Raw genomic sequence first — 26,660 nt, 5'->3', positions numbered from 1 at the left:
TTATACTCAAGCTTAACTTTTTCACTGGCAAGACCAAGGATTTTTACCTTATCCTGAAAGTAAGGAACTTGATCAAGACAGACCTGGGACGTGCCATGTTGCTTTGTTGAGCAGTTTTAGCATCAAAATGCATTAGCATGTCGGTCTTCAGTTGTTGAATGGAGTCACACGAGGTTTTGATTTGTTTCTTTTTCATTGTGACAAAACACTGTATATTGAGAAGGCAGGGTGGTTTGGTTACGTGCTTGACTTTAAACGAGATTGTAGATAACATCCAATGCGTTGATCTAAACGATGAAGGACTTAGAGAGCCACTATTATAAGAAAAAGTGAAACGCAGACTCAAGCTTCGGATGCGCACACTCACACTGCGGCCATCTTGATTCAGTGACCATAGTGAGTGTTCTGTCTTGGTGAGTTGCATTTTGTTGTTTGTTTGTGTATGGATACCATTTTGTTTTTGTCTTGTTTTTATTTTACTTTTCTTTTCTCTTTCGAATTGTTGTCATTTTCATCATTTTAGCATGTTGTAAATTGTCTTCTGATAGGACCGCCTACAAAACGAGATGATACATCTCAAGGGGCTTATCCTAAAATACAAAAGACACATCGGCCTATTGAGGGTAAAAATCTTATTTGGTGAATAAAATAAGTTATGGTCTGATCAGTAAACATACTTTTAAGTTTATGACCACAATTTTTTAGGACTCTTTAATTCGCTGGCATGTGACCTGCAATAATGGAATCAGATGTATCTATTGAGCCTCCTGGTTAACCTGTGACTTGGTCATTTGTATGTCTGAACCACCATCAGTGCTAGTTTACATTTTCATTGGTCATAGTGCTATCAGTAACAATAGTAGAGCAACTGTTAGAAATGTGAATTGGTAGTTATCTCCCTCCACTAAGTGAAATGCTTCCTTTGACGGTCACAAACACAAACCGACTTCCCGGCTCCTCTGGGCTGCCATCCGGCAGACAGCTACAGATTATCAGGCTAATCGAGACTAGCTACGGCAGCTAATCCTTTCAGTTTCTACCGTCTACACACATTGTGAATTCACTAAGCCCCTGTCACTGTGGGAGGAAGAAGAGTAACCAATCACCTGACAAACTGAGCAGGAGACAGCAGCAAAGACAGAGAATGCCGTTAAACACTGATCTTCAGTTTGGTCACTAAAATAAATGACTTTTCAATGACTGATAAGAGATAAAGGATATATCTATGAGAGCTTGATCAGAACTATTGCAAGTTTTATTTATCTGAAGACAAAAGGAACCACTCAGAAGTCCATTTGTTTACCTCAGAACTGAGGTAACATGTAGCCTACTCTTTGCAGAAGAGGTTTTTTTAGAGGGCAGAAGAAGTCTCCAGTTGGGCCAATTCTGATCAGTTTTCATGGTGGTCCAATGTGAATTAAATGTTTTTGGAGTCTTACACCATCTCTGGGAAAGATCACTGACATGTATGTAAGATATGTTCCAGTGACATCTCAAGAGGAGGGACTAAGGACACATTAATTACATCCAGCACGTTGCTCATTTGAAACACAGAGTTACAAAGAAGGAATGAATAAACCTTGGTGATATTCTTCTTGTAAACAAAGTGTTAGTATCAGGACTGATTTTCACCATCAGTGCACCCACCTCTCATCTTTAACCAGCCAAACCCTCAGGCAAGTACATCTGCTCAATAACAGTATTTAAACATGGACCCTGAACTGTCCAGGTTATCAACCAAGTCCAAGGACCCTTAAAGCTGGTTTAGAAATACCACAAATGTTTCAGTACTCTGACATGCAGACAGCTGTGATTACTGAAGATGTCTCACTTCCAAAACAGATCCACACACACACACACACACACACACACACACCAGTCTTGTCAGGATCTTTACAACACCAGAGGAACTGCTTTTCTCCACAGAGGGGGCTTGAACCTACACAACATGGAAGTTGGTCCTGGTCAGGTAAAACAGTTCTTTAAAGACTGCACTGAGCTGAAAGCACACACACACACACACACACACACACACACACACACACACACACACACACAGTTTTTCTAATCACATGCTCATTTTAACAATGACACTGATTTATTGAACAGAACGCAGCCTTTATACTGTTTACAACTTCTAATTCAACAACCACATCACTCTCATATCTCTATGATCATATATCAGTTCTCTCACGCACACACACACACACACACACACACACACACACACACACACACACACAGGGGGTTTTTCAGCTGAGCTCAGCAGCGGTGCACGCGGAGGAACTTACCGGAGAAGAGCGCGAGGAGAGGTGCGGTGGGCATCCCGGCATGCAGCAAGGACAAACCCACGCAGAAGAACAAGGGGGTCCGCGGAGGTCTCTGAGACGAACCGGATGGACTTCACAGTAGGTAGCCTATAGCGCGAAGAGCAGTGAAGAGTCCCGCGCGTCAGCTGCAGCATCCTCTGTGACTCTCTCCTTGAGCTCACCCTCAGCTCTTGCGGGTGTTTCCTCTGAAAACGTCCTGCCCCGCGCTCCGCTGCTTGGAGCCAGAGGAGGAGGTGCAACAAAGGTGCGCGTGCATCTGGTGGAAGGGGGACCTCTACAGGTGACGTGGGCGCATAAAAAAAAAGGGCATGGCTGTGTCCACACAGGAGGACACCGTGCTTATGGCTGCAGTGCAGTTTATTGTTTTACTGATACTTTATAGGACATGTTTGTTTATCAGTATCTGTTACACACAGAAACAGACCAATGCATACCACAAACTACAATCTCTGTCCTTGCATTAAGTGGATAAACATCAATAGTGACATGACAAGAAGGAATAATTATCAATTTAAAGTGAATAGATCTCAAATAAAATGAATGGAAATATAGCCTACAGTAAGTCTCTGTTGGAGCATAAGGTTGAAATCCTTTCGATTGATTTTCAGCTCTCTGTGTTTCCAGAAGGATCATTGTCACAAACAAGCTTATTCTGAAAATCAGTGTTGTCTTTATTTATTTTATTTTTATTTTTCATTTTTTCACAAGATTTATTTTTGGGCTTTTTGTGCCTTTAATGGAGAGACAGGACAGTGGATAGAGACGGAAATCAGGGAGAGAGAGAGTGGGGAACGGCATGCGGGAAAGGAGCCACATGTGGGATTCGAACCTGGACCGCAGACATTTTTTGGAGACAATGCTGTGTAAATAATGTGTAATTTTACAATGAAATCATAAATTTCTATAATTGAAATTCTGCTTTGAGTTACTTGTAAACCCATGAAGGTTGATCATTTTGTAATTCAAACTTTAATGACCCATGCAAGTCAAAATGATCAGAAAGACTCTGAGATCAACTTACCCGGAAAACTGTTTTTTTTTTTTAACTTAAAGGATTTTGATTAGGCTATATGTTTAAACTATCATTCTGTATAATATGAAGTAGTGATCAATAATATCTCAAGTCAGACATATTCTTTGCGACTAAATCCATATTTCATACCTCAAAATGGACTGTTGCCAAGCAACCCTAAACATTCTCCGGCACTCTTGCAGCTTGTCTTTCCACGGCATTGACCAGTTACTTTGGATTATTATATTTCAATCAGGAGAAACTAAATTAAGAATGAACAATTATTTATTTAACAATTTATGAAATAAATGTGCAAAGTCTTTGGGGAATAGACTCCATCATGACGACTTCATGTACTCGGAGGGGTAATGAGGCAGAGAACAGGATAGGATTATGAAGTCTAGACACTGGTGGTGTTGGTGATAAAAGAATGCAGGATCTGATGAGGAGTGGGTTTCTGAGGCTGTATCTGATCTCTGCTGAGCTGGAATGGAGGTGAATCGGGTGGAGGAGGGTCGAAGCGATCGCACTGAAATGACAAACTGACTGTGGAAGAGAGAGAACAGGTTTTAAAATTTGACAGCTGCAGGATGATTGGTGGAGAGAGGTTGTGAGTCGGGTTGGATTATTACTTAAAGAGTAAACGCCCCAAATCAGCTGATCACCAGAGCAGGGAGACGGATGAGGTGGAAGAGAGGGAGTGGCTAAATTGAATGAAGAAATTGAATACATGTGTGAGATAATACTGTAAAACCAGTCGTCCTGCTTGAACTAACGCTGAGCTCAATGTTTGACTTTATCATGCAACCAGAGAAATGATGGGTTAGGGTTAGTTGTGTGATTCTGAGGTATCATCAGAGTAACCCTTCATCCCATCAGATCACATCATCAGCCATCATACCGTCAACCCCAGTCTTTGCAGTTTGGTCAGCCTCTTCACCTCCTCAGACGACATCCTCAGCTAACACCTCCACCAGTATCTGCTCAGGGCAGACACCTTCGAACAGCCTGTAGATCTCAAGCGCAAAAAGATTATCTGACAATAAATCAATATCAAATGTAAAAAATACATATATATATATATATATATATATATCTATTTGATTCATTTACTCCTGAAACGTTGTTTAACATTGATGCATACTGTGAAAAGTCCAAGCGATGCTTTACTTCATATCAGCACTCATGGAATGTCTCTTGTCCAATCAGATTGCTTGGTCAGAACTCCCTCTGCTGGAATGTCAATACCCCTGAGACACACACACACACACACACACACACACACACACACACACACACACACACACACACACACACACACACACACACACACTCGACACAGTCAGTAACTGTCTTCTGGGGCATTTTCAACAATGGACACTTGTGAAAGAAATTAATGGAATACAGGAAAAGTCTACATCAGAATAATTCATGGGACATTAAGCTTCTTTGTTCAAAGGATTTTTTTCTTATTTTTCGACATGTCCATAAACTTCAGATTTTGTTAAAACACGAGAGAATTAAATAAGATCTACTGACAACTACATTTAAAACAGGTTATTATATCACTAATGAAACTAGCATGGGATTATCTTTCCCTCCTTATTTGTTGTTATTTTGAAAAGTAGGTTCCAAACTGCGCTCCACAGTAATGAATGATAAAGATTAAACTATATAACCCTCATGTATTACCACCTGGCCACACACTGTAGATGATGGAGCTTAATGTGGGGTCAGTAGATTGCGGAATTAATAAAAGCCTTACAGACTAAAACAGGGCTTAAAGTACTTAAGATCTCCGGCATGAGGCTGTGAGTGGAAAACATATATAAAACAACAATAAATACACGTGGTAATTGAGTTCGGCTCAATAGAGTTCACCTACCAATTTTCTGCAAGTAATGCAGCTCTCGTTCTCAACAATCAAACGTTACTAGCCAATCAGAAACATAGCAGGGCGGGCAACACTCGAGCTGTGGGATCGAGCGATGCTGCACGGTATCCTAGGCGCGCCAGGTATATTTTCCGCCCATATGACCAGCATTTAAGACCATTGAACTAGTAGGTTGATCTCCCTCACTCAGTGCCCCTCAGCTAGCTTTTTACAGAGATCGACTAGAGGCTGAGACATTGTGAAGGACAAATTGTGCTGTGCAATGAACGTGCTGCACACACATACATGTATTTATTTATCACAAGGCCAGTCACTGATGGCGAAGTAGCAGTCACTCCGTAAAGTAGATGTTGGAGTGCACGAACAGCAGCTTTGTGAACGTGGTCCAATATATTGTTTGCAGTTGGAAAGAACTCCAGATGCGGGACAGGAAGAGACTCCTGTTCACGGCTGTTCCAACCGCTCAAATCGTGAAAAACACGAGAATTGAACGCAAATCATTACCACCTGACCAGCTTTAATAAATACAATTTGTAAATCATAAAACTAACCTTTCTTTCTTCCTCTTATTCTCTTTGCCAAATATATTCTAATTAGATGCAGGTTGCCAAATGGACTTGAGTGAGTGCTCTTGTGAAGGAGGAGGATGATCTGAATCACTCCTCAGGTGAGCTGAGTGACGTAAGGAAAAAAATGAATGTAGTTCAGAGGCTTTTGGGAACAACAAAGAGAAGACCTGTCATGATTTGGTCTTATTTAGTTTTGTGTATTTCAGAGTCTAGGTTTCAATTTCTCCTGTCTATCCTAGTGTTGCGTGTTTCCCTTGTGTGTTTTGTTTATTTTGTATTTTTAATACATTCTTGAGTTCTGTGTGCCTTCAGTGTTTCATGGTTTATGTTGTAGTTCTTGTGTTTCTAGTCTTCATGCCTATGTGTGTTTCCCTCCAGTCCTGATTGCCCTCATTATCTTTAGTCTCACCTGTGTCTGATTACCCCTGTCTAGTGTTCCTTCCCTCTTGTTGTCAGGTAATCTTTAGATTTTCCCCATGCCAGACCTTTACTCGTGTTTCCTTTGTTTTTCCTCGTGGCTCCTTGATTCCCCTTTTGGATTTTTATTTAGTGAGTTTTTGTTTGCCTTTTACCCTGTTTTTGGTAAATAAATAGTTTTGTTAGTTCTGCACCTGGGTCCTTCTCTTTGTTTTTCCTCAAACCCTGACAAGACCAAGTTGTCTAATTTCTTAGTTTTGACGCAAGTGTTTCAATGAGTCAAGCATCACCTCTACGTCTTTGTCAGCACAACAAATTTGAACATCTTATTTTGGTCTTAATTTGTTTGAGATGAAATCTTCCACTCCAAGATCTTGCTTAGAGCATCAATGTTTCCAGTTCCTCGAATTTGCCACAAGGTGATTAACATTTGCAAGACTTGAGTTCATAATAGAGTGGCCGGAGCGAGAAGTGCTAACCAATTTGTCATTTGTATTTCACCTCAAGGATATGTCACATACATCTGTCATGCTTGTGGAGGGAGAGTGAGTGAGTGACAAGCAAATAACTGAATAGAGTGGACTTCTGAAGGATTTGTTGCCTGAAGGTTTCTTGCGGACCGTGACTTTAACATAGAGGACAGTTAGTGTAGGATTTTATTGTGCTTTATGAAAGATTCCTGCTTTTAGAAAAGGGAAGGGAACCTTACATCTATTATCATTAATATAAATAATAAAGTGAATGTTTGAGCTACTAATCTTCAACCTCTATAATTAACATACTTATTTTTATACAAAGTACTGCAACAAAAGTATTCTTTCTGAAAATATTTTAACATATATACAAACATTTCATATTCATTTAAATCATATTGGGGATGATATTGTTAAACATGCCTGAAAATATTTGTTTCTAAATTGCAATAAATTGATTTAAAAAAATGAAACATTCAGATATGTTGCCCCATCTAAAACATAACTGCTTTTTACTTTGTAAGTTGCTGTACTTACACTTCAGGAAGAATGACACACCAACATGTACAAAACATCAAATGTTAGTAGCGTTGATCGAGTCCACAATCAAGTTGAACACCCAACAGGTGCTCTTTGGGGAGGGTGGAATGAAATGTCTTGTGTTTAGCTTGGATGAAAAAAGTCCTAGAAAGAGTAAATTAGGTAAACACAAAAAGGTATACAAGGCGACCTGTTTCATTTCAAAAGTTAAAAAAGCCTTTGTAATTTGTAGCTACAGGTAGCCAACTTCTGTAAGGTAACAGAATAGATAGCGTGGATACCTTTTTGTGTTTGTCTTCTGTATTCTTAAGAGGAATGTTTCACTCAAGCAATAAACAAATCTTGCCTATTGTTTTCATCACTTCAGGAAGAATGCATTGCGTGAGGAACTCTTGTGCTTTGGGAATTACATTGTCCCAGAGCTTGTCATCAGGCAAAATCCTCTCTACAAAAGATGTCATCTTTGTTCTAGACAGCAAAGTCACAATAGTCAGTACCCACAATGTGAAGCTGAGCCATGTCCTTGGTAATAGGAGAAATGGCTTCTGTCAAGTTCCACTCTGTCCCCTTTTTTGATCAAACAAAAGCCCTGTCCAGCAAAAAGAGGTAGATCGACTTTTCTGCTATAGACACTGAAAGTTCAAAATGAAAAGAGTTACTATTTCTGTATGACATCTCATGTTCAAATTTTCATCTTCAAAATCAGTTCATTTCTCTTCTTTGAATGCAAAATATGCTGTTCTCATGTCACTTCAACATGTAACATAAACTTTGCGCTAAATTACGATGTTACTTTTTTAGTCCCACTCTATTAGACACGTGGCACAATGTCAATATATAGGGCCTGTTTCAGAAAGAAGGTGCAACATACTCTCAGTCCAACCCTGGGCAATGAATTGATTTATCCTCAGGTGGGAAACCCTGAGTTTCTGGTTCCAGAACAATTGATTTGAGTTTGTTCAATCAACTCTGAGTAGGTTCAGTCAGAATTCAGTGCATGAATCACGGCTATATAAGGCCAACATTAATGGAGCCTCGATACTATAATTCACCATGGCAACAGGTGACCAAAAGAGGTCCTCATACTTTAACCCTCTCAACCTATACATCTTCATTCGGACATCGACGAGTATAGACAAACCGAGAGAAAAGCAACACATGCTAAAGGAGAGAGAAGTGCCGTGGGAAAAAAATGAGATATATTTATATAGTTTAAACAAAAGGCTTGGGCATAAAATGCTCATGGTGGTAGCACCTTACTTTAATCATATTTGACATTTTAAAGTAGCCTAAATATCAGTGAGTTGATATGTCAATGTACATTGGCTTTATCCCCAACATAATGCTGGTTTCACAGGCCTACAGCATATTGGTCATATTACCTATACCCTGTTTAATTCATTCATTCGTAATTGAATTAACTTCTCCTGACGTTAATGTAACTTCCTGGGGAGTCATAATGCAGCCCCTTCATAGAGGCTCCTCGAACTAAAGGACATGCCATGTTTGACAATACACCAGCCTAAATTTCAAATAGTAGGCCTATATGCCAAACTGATTATATTAAAGAACCTGGGTTTTTATTCAGAAAAAAACGTGAATCTTCACTTACACGCACGTGATACTGAATGGATGTATTGAATGGATGAGAAAATTAAACAGTGTTTCTGGCTCGGTTAAAAGGAGAAGACAGAGAGAAACTCTGGGTTCATAAAAGAAAACCTGCTCCCAACCAGGTTAGGTTCACAGACTCAGTTTCCAATGTAACAGACTCAAGAGCTAAAGTTATACCTCTCTTTCTGGAACAGGCATGAGTTACCCCTCTTTTTTGGGTTTGCATTACCTCCCTTTCTGAAACTGAAAAATCCAGAGTTTTCTTCATTTCAGGCTCAACATATTCAGAATTTCCACTAATCCCCCTTTCTGAAATAGGGCCCAGGTGATATTGTATTGTTACATTCGCTGGGAGATGAGAGCCCATCACTTGTGAGATCTGCCACAAACATCTGATCCCTGCAAGTTCCAGTCTGTAGCGTTTCATTTACTCACTGTCATTCTGTCATTTTCTCCTGCATGAGAAACTATTAAGCCTCTTAAAAACTCCTCCTCACTATTAAGAACATTTTTTCACATATAGGAGCACTCTTACGGGCTGAGATGCTTTGTAAATAATTTCACTGTCTGGAATAAACGTTAAGGGGAATTTCTTAGGAGACATCAAGATCATAAGAATTTCTTTGAATTTTGTCACTATAGGAGCAACTCTTTGTACTTTCATGAATACGGGCTCTGGTGCTTATCCAGGATAAGTCAGATACTTTTATCCCTAGTTTGTGCAGGTTGTACTCCTCTCTCGGTTTATTGGGTGAAATAAACGGTTAAGATGTGAGAAATGTACTAGGCACTTTGGAACCTTAAAATGAGTTCACACAATACCTTCACTGCTACATTTATCTACAGAGATCATCATAAGAAACATTGGGCCTATAATTAATTGACCAGAAACAGCTTGCAAAAATGTATAACCTCAAGCAAAAGAAGAATAAGAATTTTTAATGATGAATGATAAAGAGAAATAAGAAACATCATTTCCTCTAACCCAGAGAGCAGAGAGGGTAATTTATGCATATCATCTACAACAGGGTGTGTCATAATTCATTTGTAAAAAGACCATACGATAGCAAAAAGTACCAACAACATACCACATGGAATATGAATTATTGATAATATAATTTAAATTCAACACCATGCACATACAAGTGAGGAAAGCAGCCCGGGTATCTGCATGTCAGATTAGTAAATTAGAAAATACAAGCATGACAAATGTAGACAAACAGACTGGCTGCGTATCTTCTCTTGTGACCAATCATAAAAGATTTAAACACACTCAACGTCTGTCAGGAAACAGACCAATCATCATAGTTGGAGTTGAGTTTTTGCCTTGGAGACACAGCAGAGGGCAAGGTTTAACTGATGTCATTTGCCTTTTTCTGACGGAGAAACCGGATGCAAAACTTAGACGATGATGCTGAAACCTGGACTTACTTGCCTGTCTGATTTATTAAAATGATCGATTTTTCTGCCTCCCTGGTTATTCAATAACCAATTAATTGCACTAGTCTGACTAAAACCTCTTGTGCTTAGGTCCTCCCTCCCAAGATGTCTGAACCAACTTCTGTTTGGAATTGATTAGTATCAACATGCTGCTTGGTGGAAACTCTGACTCTTTCCTTGCAGTGAATAAGGGAGTGTACAGGACCAAATGAGTGTTGACTGTGAAAATCATCCTGAAATAGCAGGGAGCGGAACAAAGACAGGCTCATTAAAAATGTATCAAGGGTACAGCAGCCCTGTTTTTTTCTGAGCTCAGGGATTCTTCATGGCTCAATAAAGGCTGAGGACATTATCTTTACTTTCGCAATCCTTTTATTTTTTTTTTACTGCCGTTATATCCAAATCTGCGTTTTCAACCAGCACCTCCATATATCTTTACACTCCTTTGTGTACTGTGTGTTAGGGTTACAACACAAACAAGTGACCTGACTGCAAATATTCAGACATGATATAAGTGGTAATTTTAGCTCTGTGAGCTTCAGTTTTCAATGTGAGACTTACACACTCTGGCAGCTTATTGATATGTGTCACTCCGAGTTGAGGTGCCACGAGACCAAAAGGACAGATTTTATCACAGCTGCTGTGACAACTTCCTCAGTCCCTCTGTTGTGTGTGTGTGTGTGTGTGACACTCAAAGTACTTGAACTCAGTCCCTCTGTTAACTTTTGATATCTTATTCCTTTAACTTCAATGCTTAATGGAACTTAAGCTTGGCACTTCTAACTCCTCAAAGCGCTTTTAACACCGCAGGTCACACTTACCCATTCACACTGATGGCAGAGGCTACACACACACACACGATGGACAGAGGAAGTTGCCACAGCAGCTGTGATAAGATCTCTCCTTTGCTCTCCTGACACATTAACTTGGAGTGACACATATCAAGAAGCTGCCAGTGTCCATATTAACCAATCCATTCATACACATTCACACGCCGTGGACAAAGCAGCCACAGCTGCCCGATGAAACAATATATCATGAAAGCACACGCAAATAAGTTCCCATCATCCCCTTTGATAAATGCTCCAACAACAAGGATGGGCGCGTCATGATTCCCACTCATTAATCCATTGAGGTCTATGCGGTGCTGAGCAGTCCTCCCTCTGTACTCTGTCCTGACAAATTCAAGAGACAAACATCATCACAGGAGGTTCAGTGTTTTTCCATATGTGTTCTTTCAAGTTCACATTAATCAAAAGGACAGGATTCAGACAGAGCGTAGATATTGTGAGGACTAGCTGGAGTATATCTCCCGAAGAATCCCTCAGAGAAGAAGAGATGAGACGAGCGATGGAAGCAGATGTGGAAGAGGTTACACAGGAGGAGAGGATGGGCACCTCTTAACTACCCATGATGCATCCTGCTCAAGATAGATAAATAGATAGAGATACTTTATTAATCCCTTGGGAAGGTTCCCTCAGGAAATTCAGAAATTCACATGCACAATGATCTAATCCCTCACCGGAAAAACTGAACTTTTGAACTGGGATATATATACAATGAACAGAAGCTAAGAATTAGCAGAGCAGGAAAAAATACATTTGAATCTTATAAGGAGCGGTTGGTAGAGTCGGACATCTCTCAACCAAAAGGTCAGGGGCTGTGTGATTTCTAATAAAGACTCTGTGACATGTAGTCCACACATTTGATTACTTATTTTTTCGTATTGTATAAAGCCATTATTATGGACTAATTCAGATAATCCTGTTTGTGAACAATGTCTTTGGCTGATGTGAGTGACTGTTCATGAAGACACTGAAATGGACCATGTTTGACTGCACACGAGAGACTACACAGCATGTGTACTTGTTGATAGATTATTATTTGATGCTGACATGAGCTGACAGCAGAGCTGTTTGTCCACTCTGGGACTTGATTTGTCTCCCGGGCATCTGTTCAGATCTCAGTGTGAGATTTACTTTGAAGGGTGTTAAAAGTGCCGTTATGTTATTTTTATGCCCTCTGAGTGAAATTAATTCAGAATCTTCATGCAGTTAAAAAACAGTGCCAATTTCATGTGGCTTTCATGTAGACCGACCTCCCACAAACCCCCTCCCCCCTTTTAAAAGTGTTGCTAGCTGCTCATTACATGAAAGCAGAGAGCAGTAGGACCACTGCTGCGTACTGAACTGCAACATGACTCATGTGATGATGGGCCTTATTAAGTCAGCTCATGAGCAACATCATGGTACAGTGAAGCTCTGTCCAATCCCCACATGTGCAACCATCGCTTTAACGCTCAGTTTTATTCTATTACCCCAATAACCTGGTTCCATGTATACCCTAGGAAAAATAATACATGTCCGCAGCAGTCCTGCGTATGAGAACTTTGTCTTCTGTTGCAGATGCACTGCTGATGCAGACACAGTGCTGCAGACATATGATGCTGAGCACAAGATGCTGCCATCTGGTCGCAGATATACAGTATTTTGCCTAGGTGCAGGTCTATTAAAGAACTAATTTGTCCCTGGTACCACTAACCTCCTATACAGCATCATGTGTCTCATTATCCCATTCATGTGTTTTCAGTGTTACACAGTGCTCTGTGTGACTCAGTGTTTTTTTCCTGTATTATCCCAGCCGTCTGTAAAACAAATTGTCCCTCAGGTATAATCAAGTTTACCTTGACTCTGCTGCTGCTGCAGACACAATGCTGCAAGCACAGATACACTGATGGGGACACAAACTGCTGCTGCTGCACACAGAAAGCTACTTCAGACACACTGCTGCTAACACACTGTTGTACACACACACACTGCTTCAGTGCAGACAATAGTTAAGACACTTCAGAGGAATTTATGATACAATATTTTACTGTGAAATTTGATTAAAGTTGTAATCACTTAAGTGTTACAGGTCTACCTTTACTGTTTTAACTAATATAGCTGAATGTCCCAGTATTGCGCAATACTTGCTTATATATTCTTTTATGGTAACCCTTTACAATAAGGTACACATATTTTGCATAGTAAATGGGAAACTAACCACTTAGTAATGGGTAGATAGTGAGTACTTCCTCATCACATGTTCTAGAGTAGGTAATGATAAGTGTGAAACTAACTACAAGGTATTAGGTAACCACTAAGTCAGTCATTATAACTTTATATTTAGATCAATCCAAAGTGCATGTAACATTCCTGACACAAGCGTAGAAGTAACAATTGTAAATTTGAAAGCTTTTATTAACAAATTGTACCAGGTTTTTTTTTTTTACCAAGAAAAATAACCTTTTCAATGTTTCAACTTAAAAACCTCCTAGGAGTAATCAAAAAAAAGAAAAAAAAAGGATGGACTCTTAATGTTGGTTATTAAACCCTTTGATACTTAGGGGTTAACTAATGGGTACTTAATAGTTAGTTCCACATTTGTTTCCCACTAACTATGCAAAACATGTGTACCATATCTACCCATTACTTAGTGGTTGAATAGTTTCTGTAACAGGTTGTGTTATGAACCAAGAAGCAGCACACAAAAATATAGCAGAAGTCTTTACTTTCTTCTTTGGCAGAGTGATACAGAAGAAACACAGTTAATTTCAGCAATGAGACCAGAAGCCCTAAAAGTCCAGAATCCTGAACAGTCAGGAACAAACAAAAATTAATGTGTGAGTTTGACACACACACACACAACAGTTCAAACTCTGCGAACAGTACCGTGTAACAGTAGGCTTAGGACGTAAACGAGAAAGCAGCAAGGTTGGCAACAGGTAAGCAGTCCAAAAAAGCAAACTTTCCAAGAGGGCGAAGGCAGAAGACGGGTCAGAGGCAGGCAGAGTCAAAACCGGGTAATCCATCCAAGAAGAGTTGCTGGAAACTCTAGCATGAGGTAAAGAACGATTTGGCAGTGTGTGGGTGAACAGGAGAGGCTAAAATACTGGCTTGATTGCAGATGAGAGGCAGCTGTGTGCACAGGTGAGTTGAGTTGGCTGATAGGTGGGTGTGGCTGGCAGGCAGAGTGGAGCAGAGGCAGGGTGAGTGGAAAAGTGACTGAATGCAGACAGGTGAGCAGAGGAGCAGAACTGTGACATTCTCACTAACAATGCAAAATGTGTGTACCTTATTGTAAAGTGTTACCTATTTTGTTATGATATTTAGTATTATTGATCTGAATGTGAAAGCAAATACTGTTTTCAGATTTACACAGTGACATGGTTGAATAAAAATACATGATGGCCCTGTTAGATGTCGTGAAGCAGAGGTATAAACCATAGACTGTAAAAAAGAATAATGTATAAACTAGCGGAAAATGGACGATTAAAAATAAATAATTTGTACCTAAAGTGTTGAAAACTACTTTCACTACTGGAAGGTTTTTGTAAAATATTTGACATGGTCCTTTTTTTTTTATTTTGCATAAGATACACAACAGAACTAAAAGTTGCAGGGAGCTGAAAGCTTCAAGAGCATGAAAAAAAGCCTCTTCATTCAGAGAAAAAGCTTCTTTACATTAAAATCCCTCAATGTTTATCTCTAAATCTGTCGCTCACTATGCATCATGGGAGCACACAACTGTTACATGACTCATTATAGGTTTTTTAGTGTAACATCTGACTGACACAGGTTGTTATTTCTGAGCAGCACACAAACAAACACATTAGTTCCAGACACCGAGTTTGTCTTCTGCAGAAATCTGGTCCTCAGACATGCAATGTTTTATTCCTGCAGACAGCCATCTTCATCCAGCTCGCCCAGGGACTCTCTCTATCCTCAGCTTACATTATTTTCTCTGTCTTATGAAATGGACAACTTCAAAAGCTTGGCTGCTTTGGCCTGCCCCCCTCCAACCCCAACTCCCCCCACAAATTATTCATGAAGGTCTTCTTGTGGAAAGAGAGGCACATGAGGGAGTTTGCAACTTATTATCATGACCTGATTAAAGCTTTGTAGTGAGTGGCAGACTGCAGCACATCGAGTCCACGTCAGGGTCCACAGCAGGAACCAGCAGGGTAAAGAAAAATTGCACAAAAAATTGCCACAGAAAACAACGCTGGCTCAAACATGCAATAAATATGGTGGCAGGACTCACTTTGGGAACTTACCCCAGTGGTGGTTAGAGGAACTGTCCATCCACCCATCCATTTTCTTCCGCTTATCCGAGGTCGGGTCGCGGTGGTAGCAGGCGCTGCAAGTCAACCCAGACTTCCCTCTCCCAAGCAACAGCGTTCCCAGGCTAGATGGGCTATATAATCCCTCCAGCGTATTCTTGGTCTGTCCCAGGGTCTCCTCCCAGTTGGCCGTGCCTGGAAAACTGCTGAAGGGAGGCGTCCAGGAGGCATCCTTAACAGATGCCTCCTGGACCCCACCTTAACTGGCTCCTTTTAAAGCGAAGGAGCAGTGGGTCTACTCCGAGCTCCCCCCCGAATGTCCGAGCTCCTCACCCTAAACTCATTTCGGCCGCTTGTATCCGCAATCTTATTCTTTCGGTCACTACCCCATAGGTCATGACCATAGGTGAGTGTTGGAACGTAGATCGACCGGTAAATCGAGAGCTTTGCCTTCAGGCTCATTACTGCTGACGCCGAGCCAATCCGTCTGTCAATCTCACGTTCCATCCTACACTCACTCGTGAACAAGACCCCGAGATACTTGAACTCCTTCACTTGGGGCAAAGACTCACTCCCCACCCGGAGAGAGCAATCTACTGTTTTCAGGCAGAGAACCATGGCCTTGGACTTGGAGGTGCTAACCCTCACAGAGGAATTGTAGTATTTGGATTTCATTTGGTCTTCAATTTTGGTCCCGAGGACATAACTGCATTTGCATCATCATTACTGGCCACACAGCGGGAAAAGTTAAGTCCCACTTCTTGAGTGTTTTGCCTAGAGAAAAAAACACCAAAATTCACTACATTTATGTATATCAAATGTAGAGTACTATATGCAGTATAAATGCGATGAAAGTGTATTTAGGCGTAACTCCTGTTGCAGTAGATTGAAAGTTTCAGTCAGGACAATCACTCAATCATAAACATACAACATAGGCATAAATAAACTTAAAATGAGCAAATGTAACTAAATCAATACCAGAAATAAATGTACCACTTCAGATATACATTAAGTAAAGAAGGTAATACAAATAAAAAAATAAGATACCTTGATATTAAAAGACCAAGTAAGCATTACACATTTAAGACAAATACCTCAGTCAGATGCTACTGAGGATAGTTCACTGATAACATAAGTTTGTATAGGGGTAAAAGTAAACCCTTTGATAAAACTGACAAGTGTTCTTTGATCAATTGAACATCAGAAAGATTTATTTCAGCTGATAACATCTTGGTGTTATCTTCCTCAGACCTTCTCTCCTCCAGTGGGTGATTTTAATGTATGCATTGTCCTCACTGTAAGACTTCATGTAAGACCATTTTTGATCTATACCGCTTGTTTGTCAAAGTAAGAAAGTTTTTTCCACACAGGACAAAAAGACAAGTGAGGGATCGTCTGGCTGAGCAAAAGTATCCAATTCAAACCAGGAATCAGGATTACCCCATGGCAAGAGACTTTAGTATATCATACAATGCCAATGATTTGTTAGTTATTTGTTCAATGTCTGAAACTTTTTTTGCTGCTGTATTGGCCAGGACTCTCTCTCTAGCAATGAGAATATTTTCCTGGTAAAATAAATGGAAAATTAAATACATTTTTTAAAAGAATTATGCATAGAGGGCATTGAACACATCAGAGGGGCTGACAGAATCCAGAGACTCAATCATAAGTGAAGCTTTCTGGATACTTCGACTGGATGATTTAAAGTATCCTGATTAAAATGAGGATTTGGATTTTTCATGCTTTGTGTAATTTATTGTTCATGCCTTCAGTGGGTTTCTTCGTTGTTCTAACAAACCTATACAAAGGCAATTGGATCTTTCTGTGTGTTTATTGTATTGTTGACATATGTATTCATTTACCAGATTTTTGTGTCAATTTGCTGCTGATTGCTGTTCAAATTGCTTCACCTGTCTTGTTTTTCTTTGGTTCATGTGACTGTTTCTCATTGGCTGTAGTTTATATATAGGTGCGACAACACCATCATTGTTTTTGAAGACTTTCACCCATGTTCTATTTCTTTGATTCATGTGACTGCCTACTGTACCATGGCTGTAGTTGAGATATAGGTGTTGAAATATAGAGCTTAAAGAGCTAATAGTGCCGTATCACCCTTCAAGAACATGACGCTCCCAGAATGATCGTGGTAACTATAGTCTGTAAATGTACTTTGGGAGGTAGAACCTCAGTTATCAGGCTCCTCTCATCTGGAATCATCTACTAGTCAGGCGCCGGGCAGCAGACACACTCTGTACTTTTAAGAATAGAAATAAAAAATCCTGATAAAGCTTATAGTGAGAGCTGGCGCAGGTCTGGACCAGCTCCTAGTTACGCTTCTATAGGCTTAGACTACCGGGGGACCTGGCACCTTGAGCTTCTACCTCTCCCTCTCTGTGCATCCACATCATATTACTGCATGTCACTATCTATAAATCTTAGTTACTGACCACATATTTTCCTGGGAGCTCCTGAGCTCTCAGGCCTTGTAGGTTCCTCAGGATTGTTGGTGAGGACCCCCCCTCCCCCTTCTGTGCCAGAAGCCCAGGAGGCCCTGCCCTTGCAGCAGAAGCCAGGCTCTTGAGTGGACGGAGCTCCCCCAACCTTCAGCGAGGTGATCTGGCACTACTACCACCTGTGTCGTCCCTCAACCACCGCCTGACACCCAGCCACCACCATCGAACTGTGTCGTCCCCACAACCACAACTGTCCTCATTCCTGCTCCGACCTCCACCTCAGTTGCAAGGAAGTGTGGACAACAGGAACGTGAGGAATAAAGAAGAAATCGTTCCTGCATATTATCCCATATGCTCTTTTGTAAAGCGTCTCGAGATAACACTTGTAATGGATTTGCACTATAAAAATAACCACAAATGTTGTTTGTCAGTGCCTTGTTTCCCCGCCTGTAGTGTTTTCACCGTTTTCCAAGGCACCTAACACACTTCTTTTTTTTTTTTACAATTTCTCATCTTCTTTGACCACCATCAGCAACCAGTTAACCCTCCTCGTGTATTCTTGTTTGTGTCTGGAGGAGCTGGTCTCTTTAAATCAGAGGTGGGACAAAGTCATTGTTTTTCAAGTCACAAGTAAGTCTAAAGTATTTGGTCTAAGTCCAGAGTCAGGACATTAGGTTCAGTGTGACTGAACTTGATCACACAATAAGCACTGAAGAGAAAACTAAGCACAAATAATTTAAGGTGTAGGCTACTGTATGTAAGTTTTAGATTTGCCCTCACAACGGCTTTCCACAGAGCTACGTGTGGAAATGGAGAAAATACTGGCCAGTAACTCCTTTACTATGGACATTATTTAGAGAGCAAGGGGCACACATACACACACACACACAGACATAAAAACTAGGCTGTAACACACGCACAAATGACAAGGTTGTGTAACCCTTGCTTGTAACTCCTTCACTATGAACATTGTTTAAAGAGCATTGGGGCACACACACAAAACTTGACCAGTGTTTGAATTAAGTTATAAAGGGACTATCACTATAGTCTCACATTACAGATGAATTCTGAATTTAAGATCAACATTTTTTTTTTCTCAAATTTAAATTTCCCCTTTCTTAGTATACAGTCTTAGTCAACATCAACCTTGAAATAATTTGGCTGACTTATTTTCTTGGTTTTGCAATCATTTGTTGTAATGCAATGGTGTGTAACTTTATGAGTTCAGATGTGGATTGCGATATAATAGCAGCTGATTACAACTATTTCAATGTTTGTTTATTTTTTTTAGGATTAAAAGTCAATTTGTTTTTAAGGGGGGAAAAGCTGAATAAGGAATTGTTCACAATAAGTGTCATGATTTGGTCTGATTTGGTGTCTTATTTTGTAGATTTTCAGAGGTTGGATCTTCTTGTATTTTGTTTCATTCTTCCCTGGTGTTTGTTTCCCTTGTGTGGGTCCTAGTTTAGTCTTTAGTGTTTCCTGTTGTGATGATTTCATTTGTTATTCTTGTGTCTCTCTATGTTCTAGTGTGTTTTGTTACATTCTTGAGTTCTCTGTGTGTCTTCAGTGTTTCATCATTTAGGTTAGTTTTCCTCATAGTATAGGAATAAACCCTCCAAAAAGGCTTTAGTTTTCGAGATACCCCTACCCGAGGTAGAACAAAACACAACCATATTTTTTTCATAACTTGAACATGTCTAGTTTATGAAACGGATGGTTGTATAAAAATATTTTACTGCAAAATAACTTTTTTTGGATGTTTTATGTGTCTTACCAAAAAACGAAAATAGGTCAAATTAGGGCTTCTCCAAAAGGTACAGCTCCAGCCTTATCACATGTATCTCTGGGAATCAGAATCAGAATTTCAACAAATTTGGACAGGATGTTCACAGATAGTTATTAGTTACAATTATGCAAAGTTTTTACCAATACCATTTTCAATTTTTCACACTTAAACACACATGTAGTTTAGGCGGAAATTGAAAATTGAAACAAAAATTTAAAAGGTATGTATATCAAAGTCTGTCATTTTTTAAGTAAGTACACCAAACATTAAAATATGTCATTTGTATCTTCTTTAGATTGTTATCTCAACATAAAAGCAAGTTATTTGACTTTTCACTTGACCCTATGCTGTCACCAGCCCCTAACAGGAAACTAGTGCAGCCAGGATTTCAGGGCGACCTGGTACAATGGGGCCCTATGGATGTGTATGTGGGAGGAGGTGGCCACAAACAATAGATTAAGACTTAACAAGACACAATATAATTGTATTCTGTAAAATATATATATAATTAAACATTTTATAGTTATTCCTAATACATTTTGTCTCACATTTTCTATCTTACATATGATTTATATGATGACACTCAGAGTCAACCAGCTGCTTTCAACAATATTGTCACCTATGACATTGTTTCTATTTCATTCAAAAAAATTAAAGCATTGTCTTGATATCAGTTGTGAAATATTAATGAACTAAAAAACACTATTGATATATTTAACCTTGAGTTCTTAAAAATTAAATATACTTCATATAGTCTATTTGTATATCGCCCATACAGCCTGTTGTAGTTTTTTAAATGTATTTCAGTCATATAAAGATGGTGTGTAGTCACCATATCTCCTGCTTTTAAGAAGAACCCTAGTTACTCCAGAGGATACACTGGATGAAGGGATAGTTTTTATAATACCCTAAGTATGATAAAGTGTTAAAAAAAAGCTACAATAGCTGTTTTTGTTGAATGATTTATCAGGCAACCAATGGAGCTGGGATACAAAACAATTCGTATGATGGCGTAAATGTGTGTGAGGTGAATTAGGATAACAATCATGCAAATATATTTATAAGAAACTTCTTTATACACTTATTTTTACCTCATTATATATAATGACATTTGATTTTAAGTGCTAATTACAAAGGATGATTTCCACGTTTAGACAAAATGACTGCGAACCTGAGAGCTTAACACCTTGCATCTAAAAACCTTTGTGTCACACTTAAGCATCCCCTGAGAACAACGTTTTACCTCTTACCTCTTCGCTGATCTTGTCCTGTACTTGTGTAAGTTGTGTTTACTGATGAAAAATCTTCTTCTGCCAAGTTTGAACCATCAAATATATCCCTAACTCTGAATCTTGGCTGTAGAAAATGACACAAACCCGCTGAAAGCAGTAACAAATAAGAATAACTTCACAGAAGAAAATATCTTCTATCTTAAGGTCTTGTTTGCTTTTGTAAACCATTTAACGATATCAGTATAAGTTTAAGTGCACTCCATAACCAACAAAAACAATCCTCCCAGGAGCTTTAAGAAAACAACTGCTGCAGAAAATAACCATCAACAAAGTCAACCAACCAAACAAAGATAACACAACCAAATCAGGACAACACAACCAAATCAGGACAACATAACCAAATCAAGACAACATAACCAAATCAGGACAACACAACCAAATCAGGACAACACAACCAAATCAGGACAACATAACCAAAGACAACACAACCAAATCAAGACACCACAACCAAATCAGGACAACATAACCAAATCAAGACACCATAACTAAATCAGGACAACACAACCAAATCAGGACAACATAACCAAATCAAGACACCATAACTAAATCAGGACAACACAACCAAATCAGGACAACATAACCAAATCAAGACACCATAACTAAATCAGGACAACACAACCAAATCAGGACAACATAACCAAATCAAGACAACATAACCAAATCAAGACACCACAACCAAAGACAACATAACCAAATTATTATTGATGATGATGGTAATGACGATGGTTTTGTTTGATAACCATGATTTTAAGGTGGTTTCTATACTGATTGAGCTCCCAAGAACAGCTGTCAATGTTGTGCTTTGCCTCTGTGCACTGCCTGTCAGCATTAGTGTCCAATCTGACTTAAAGCTGTTCATTTGCACTTACTGACATCGTTTTCCTCCTCTCTAGATCCTCGCTTTTGTTTTACTTATTCTCTGATGTAAGTTGCTTTGGATAAAAGTGTCTGCTAAATAAATTGTAGAATTGTAGAAATGCATTCACCACAATCAAACACAGCCAAATAAAGACAAGGCAACAAAAAAATACATCAAAATGCAAGGAAAAGGCATTACCATCTACAGGCAATCCAGCCACAGACAATAGAACATAGCTAAATGTATTTTTAAACAAAAAAGTTGTGTGTTTGGTTATATGTTGTCATTTGTCGTAGAATAGATTATATGAATGGAGAATCCGAAGGGCGCTATTATCTTTGGAGGCAGGGCAATGTTGATCAGACGCTAAATGCTCATCAGATTAAAGCCAGCGGGTGTACAATTGATTTTGATGCCTGCGTAAGGTTTTGCCATCTGCAATCTTTTCTATTGATGATCTAGTTATGGTGTTTTGATTTGGTTGTGATGTCTTGATTTGGTTGTGGTGTCTTGATTGATTTGGTTATGGTGTGTTCATTTAGTTGTGATGTCTTGATGTAGTTATGGTGTCTTGATTTGTTTGTGATGTTTGGTTGGTTGACTTTGTTGATGGTTATTTTCTGCAGCAATTGCAGAAATTTTTTTTCTTAAAGCTCCTGTGAGGTAAGAGGTAAAACTTTGTTCTCAGGGGATGCTTAGTGTGACACAAAGGTTTTTAGATGCAAGGTGTTAAGCTCTCAGGTTCGCAGTCATTTTGTCTAAACGTGGAAATCATCCTTTGTAATTAGCATTTAAAATCAAATGTCATTATATATAATGAGGTAAAATAAGTGTATTAAGAAGTTTCTTATAAATATGTCTGCATGATTGTTATCCTAATTCACCTCACACACATTTACGCCATCATAAGAATTGTTTTGTATCCCAGCTCCATTGGTTGCCTGATAAATCATTCAACAAAAATAGCTATTGTAGCTTTTTTTAACTTATCATACTTAGGGTATTATAAAAACTATCCCTTCATCCAGTGTATCCTCTGGAGTAACTAGGGTTCTTCTTAAAAGCAGGAGATATGGTGACTACACACCATCTTTATATGACTGAAATACATTTAAAAAACTACAACAGGCCGTATGGGCGATATACAAATAGACTATATGAAGTATATTTAATTTTTAAGAACTCAAGGTTATATATATCAATAGTGTTTTTTAGTTCATTAATATTTCACAACTGATATCAAGACAATGTTTTAATTTTTTAGAATGAAATAGAAACAATGTCATAGGTGACAATATTGTTGAAAGCAGCTGGTTGACTCTGAGTGTCATCATATAAATCATATGTAAGATAGAAAATGTGAGACAAAATGTATTAGGAATAACTATAAAATGTTTAATTATGTATATATATTACAGAATACAATTATATTGTGTCTTGTTGTTGAGTCTTAATCTATTGTTTGTGGCCACCTCCTCCCACATACACATCCATAGGGCCCCATTGTAGCAGGTCGCCCTGAAATCCTGGCTGCACTAGTTTCCTGTTAGGGGCTGGTGACAGCATAGGGTCAAGTGAAAAGTCAAATAACTTGCTTTTATGTTGAGATAACAGTCTAAAGAAGATACAAATGACATATTTTAATGTTTGGTGTACTTACTTAAAAAATTATAGACTTTGATATACATACCTTTTTAATTTTTGTTTCAATTTTAAATTTCCGCCTAAACTACATGTGTGTTTAAGTGTGAAAAATTGAAAATGGTATTGATAAAAACTTTGCATAATTGTAACTAATAACTATCTGTGAACATACTGTCCAAATTTGGTGTAATTCTGATTCTGATTCCCAGAGATACATGTGATAAGGCTAGCTGTCCCTTTTGGAGAAGCCCTAATTTGACCTATTTTCGTTTTTTGGTAAGACGCATAAAACATCCAAAAAAAGTTATTTTGCAGTAAAATATTTTTATACAACCATCCGTTTCATAAACTAGACATGTTCAAGTTATGAAAAAATATGGTTGTGCTTTGTTCTACCTCGGGTAGGGGTATCTCAACTTTTAATTCCTCTACTATCAGTGTTTCTTGTCTTACTTCCTGCCTCTCTGTGTTTCCCTCCAGTTTTGATTGCTCTCATTGTCTACACCTGTGTCGTTAGTCTCACCTGTGTTTGATTACCCCTGTGTCTATTTAGTCTCTGTGTTTCTTCCCTTCTGTGTCAGATCGTTGTCGTTTATTCGTTGTCCGTCCATGTCAGTCGTCAGACTTTTCCTGCTCCCTGTGATTTCTCGTGGCTGCTTGGGTTTTAGATCTTCTCTGGAGTTTTCAGTTTGGACATTTTTGAAATTAGTTTGTTTTGCCTTTTTGTTTTAAAATAAATATTTTTTGGTTTTCTGCAATTGGGTCAATAAGCTTGTTGTCATAACGTTGGTATGGAATTTTATATGGGGAAAATGCTTATTGTCTTAAAAGAAGTTCATTATTTGTCTATTGGAAGGGCTGGGTATTGATTTCTATTACCAGTGTTGATTTAAGGCATCAAAAGTTTTGGAAGATGTTCAAGACCTTTCCATGATGTTTGAAGCTATGGTCACTAAAACGCATGAACAAATTAGCCCTGTCTTTTGGATATTGCAAAATATATTTTAATTCTACATTAGAAGAGGAAAAAGAAGACATTTTAGAACTTAAATTTAATCCAATCCATTTCATTATAAATTAATTTCCTACAATATTTAAACATTAGAATGCTCTCCTTATATGGAAATACACGAGACAGAATTTTCCCCTGATGTAGGAATTACATTTCAATCAGGAGAGACTAGTGAATAAAGACACTTATTATTTATTACAATCAATAACATTGAAATGTGACTGGACAGAAAGACTTCGGCGCTTGGACTCTATGGGGTGGTTGATGTGTTTAAAGAACGGCAATTCTGAGCGTCGACAGAATAAACCGAGCTCTAGAATGAGAGTGGAAATGTGAGGGAGCGTGCGAAGAGTGAGGAATGAGCGATAGACCCGATCATGAAAGCAATTATTTAGTCTTCCTGACTGAACTTACGCTAGACCTTCATTTCAATCAGGACAGACAAGTGAATAAGTTATTTATAACAATGAATAACATGGAAATGTGATTTGACAGAAAGACTTTGGTGCTTGGACTCTATGGGGTGGTTGAAGTGTTTTAAGAATGGAAATTCTGAGCTTCCACAGAATAAATTCCCCTAAAGGAATGGGGTGCAAGCCAAGACAGCACAGCCCATAGAGTCCCCCAAAAAAGGATTACTTACCAAGCAGGATTGAATCGGCTGTGATTGACAAAAAAATCAGAGAATCACAGAGAATTTTGGAATGGGATTAAACAGATAGTGAAATGAAACACACCAAACATCAGTTATTTGCATTTGCTTACCACATGCTTTTTTAAATACATTTTAGAGATCTTTGAGCTTCAATGATGGCGGTTGTTTTGACTGTACATCGGAGGTGAATGCAGAAGACCAACGGCCCAGCTGTCTGCTGAGAAGCTGTAGACAGGCTTTGTACTGCTGCAGATGTTGCAGCACCTATTCTAAATAAATGGCCTGAATAATGTTTTGATGATACGTTACATTTTGGAAGAGTGCTTTAAATTACAACAAACCAAGATTTTAACACAGGATTATTATCCGGAGTAAGAAAAAGGTGAGCCAAAGTGTTGTGGTTCACCCATAGCAGCCCCTCCCTTCCTCATGTATGTTGTTAGTTTTCCCTTGTCTGTCTCAACCCTCTGTTTCTCCTCCCCTGTGTGTGTGAGTGCAGGTGGGTGTGGTTATCTGAACAGGCAGCCCAGGTGCAGACAATCTACCTCATCATCATCAGTATATCTACTCCCGTTTTTCACCACTCATCGCCTGAGTATACAATATCTCTCTGTGGTATTATTCTCGTTTGGCTCTTCATATTTGTTACAGTTTAGTGTGTTGCTTGTTGCTCAGATTCTAACCTCTGTGTCTCTCTGCCTCAGTGTCCTGTGTTTCATGCCTGCCTGCCTGATCACTGGCCCGCTCGCTCGACCGTCTCTCCAAGAGGATTTTTGGACACTCCTCACAGTTGCTGCACAATTAAAGAACTGTTTGGATTGTGCTTCTGTGTTTGGAGTCGTGCTTTTTGGTCCGTACTCTCGTGCCGACTTGTAACACAAAGAATGAAAAGGAGGTCTGTTTTTTAAATATTTACACGAGGATTTAAAGGGACAAAACTCAGAATCAGTGCGAGCAATGATTACGGAGCAGGTACCGTCTGCTTTAGAGTGTTTCAGAAACAAACCAAAAAATGTGGGTTTAAACTTAGGTGTATCTGAGAGTGTGACATCATTTGATGGATCAAAAGATATTGAAGGAGTGCTAAATCCCCCGATCCTTACAAAAGCCGTAAAAAGCTAAAAAAGAGAAAAAGAACAACCCAAGAGGAAATTAACGTAAAAATAAAACAACCCTGTCTTAAGGTTGACCCCCAATTTCCACACACAGGGCCCTACGCCGTAGTTCGCTCCCACTCTAGTCAATACTTGTGTTTCCACAGTGAGCGCCTGGAGCGTGCCACTACGCTCTGCTCTGTTTCAGAGACTCAAGACTCAATATGCGGACTTGTGATTTTGTTTTTCATCACTTTGTCAACATTGCGTCAAAACCGGCACCAAACAAACAAATCATCCTGAGAAAGACACGGTTCTCTCTATATTCCCGCATGATCTTGTAGTTCTCCTGTGATGTGTGTACAGCTGATCATGGCTGGTCTCCGATGCTCTGAGGTTCCAGAAACGTATCCAGTGGTGCAGGGTGCACGTTGCCCGACCGTGGCGCGGACGGACTGTGAGGATAGTT

At 39.2% G+C, this 26,660-nt stretch overlaps 1 protein-coding gene across 2 annotated transcripts in view; it reads right to left on the bottom strand.

Annotated features, from left to right (window-relative positions):
* The window catches only part of LOC132988374 (CXADR-like membrane protein), a 65,730-nt gene extending 63,053 nt beyond the window's left edge, over nt 1-2,677 (bottom strand). For both annotated transcript variants that reach the window (XR_009675803.1, XM_061055740.1), the window contains exon 1: nt 2,292-2,677. Coding sequence is in view for 1 of the 2 variants with exons in the window: in XM_061055740.1 (XP_060911723.1) it covers nt 2,292-2,325 (34 nt within the window). In the remaining variant the exon portion in view is untranslated. The remainder of the gene's footprint in view (nt 1-2,291) is intronic.
* Between the last annotated feature and the right edge of the window lie 23,983 nt (nt 2,678-26,660).

Source organism: Labrus mixtus, chromosome 14 (genome assembly GCF_963584025.1).
Source record: "Labrus mixtus chromosome 14, fLabMix1.1, whole genome shotgun sequence".
NCBI classification, from domain to species: domain Eukaryota; kingdom Metazoa; phylum Chordata; class Actinopteri; order Labriformes; family Labridae; genus Labrus; species Labrus mixtus.
The sequence above is the reverse complement of the archived record's forward strand: the minus strand, read 5'-3'. Positions and strand labels throughout refer to the sequence as shown.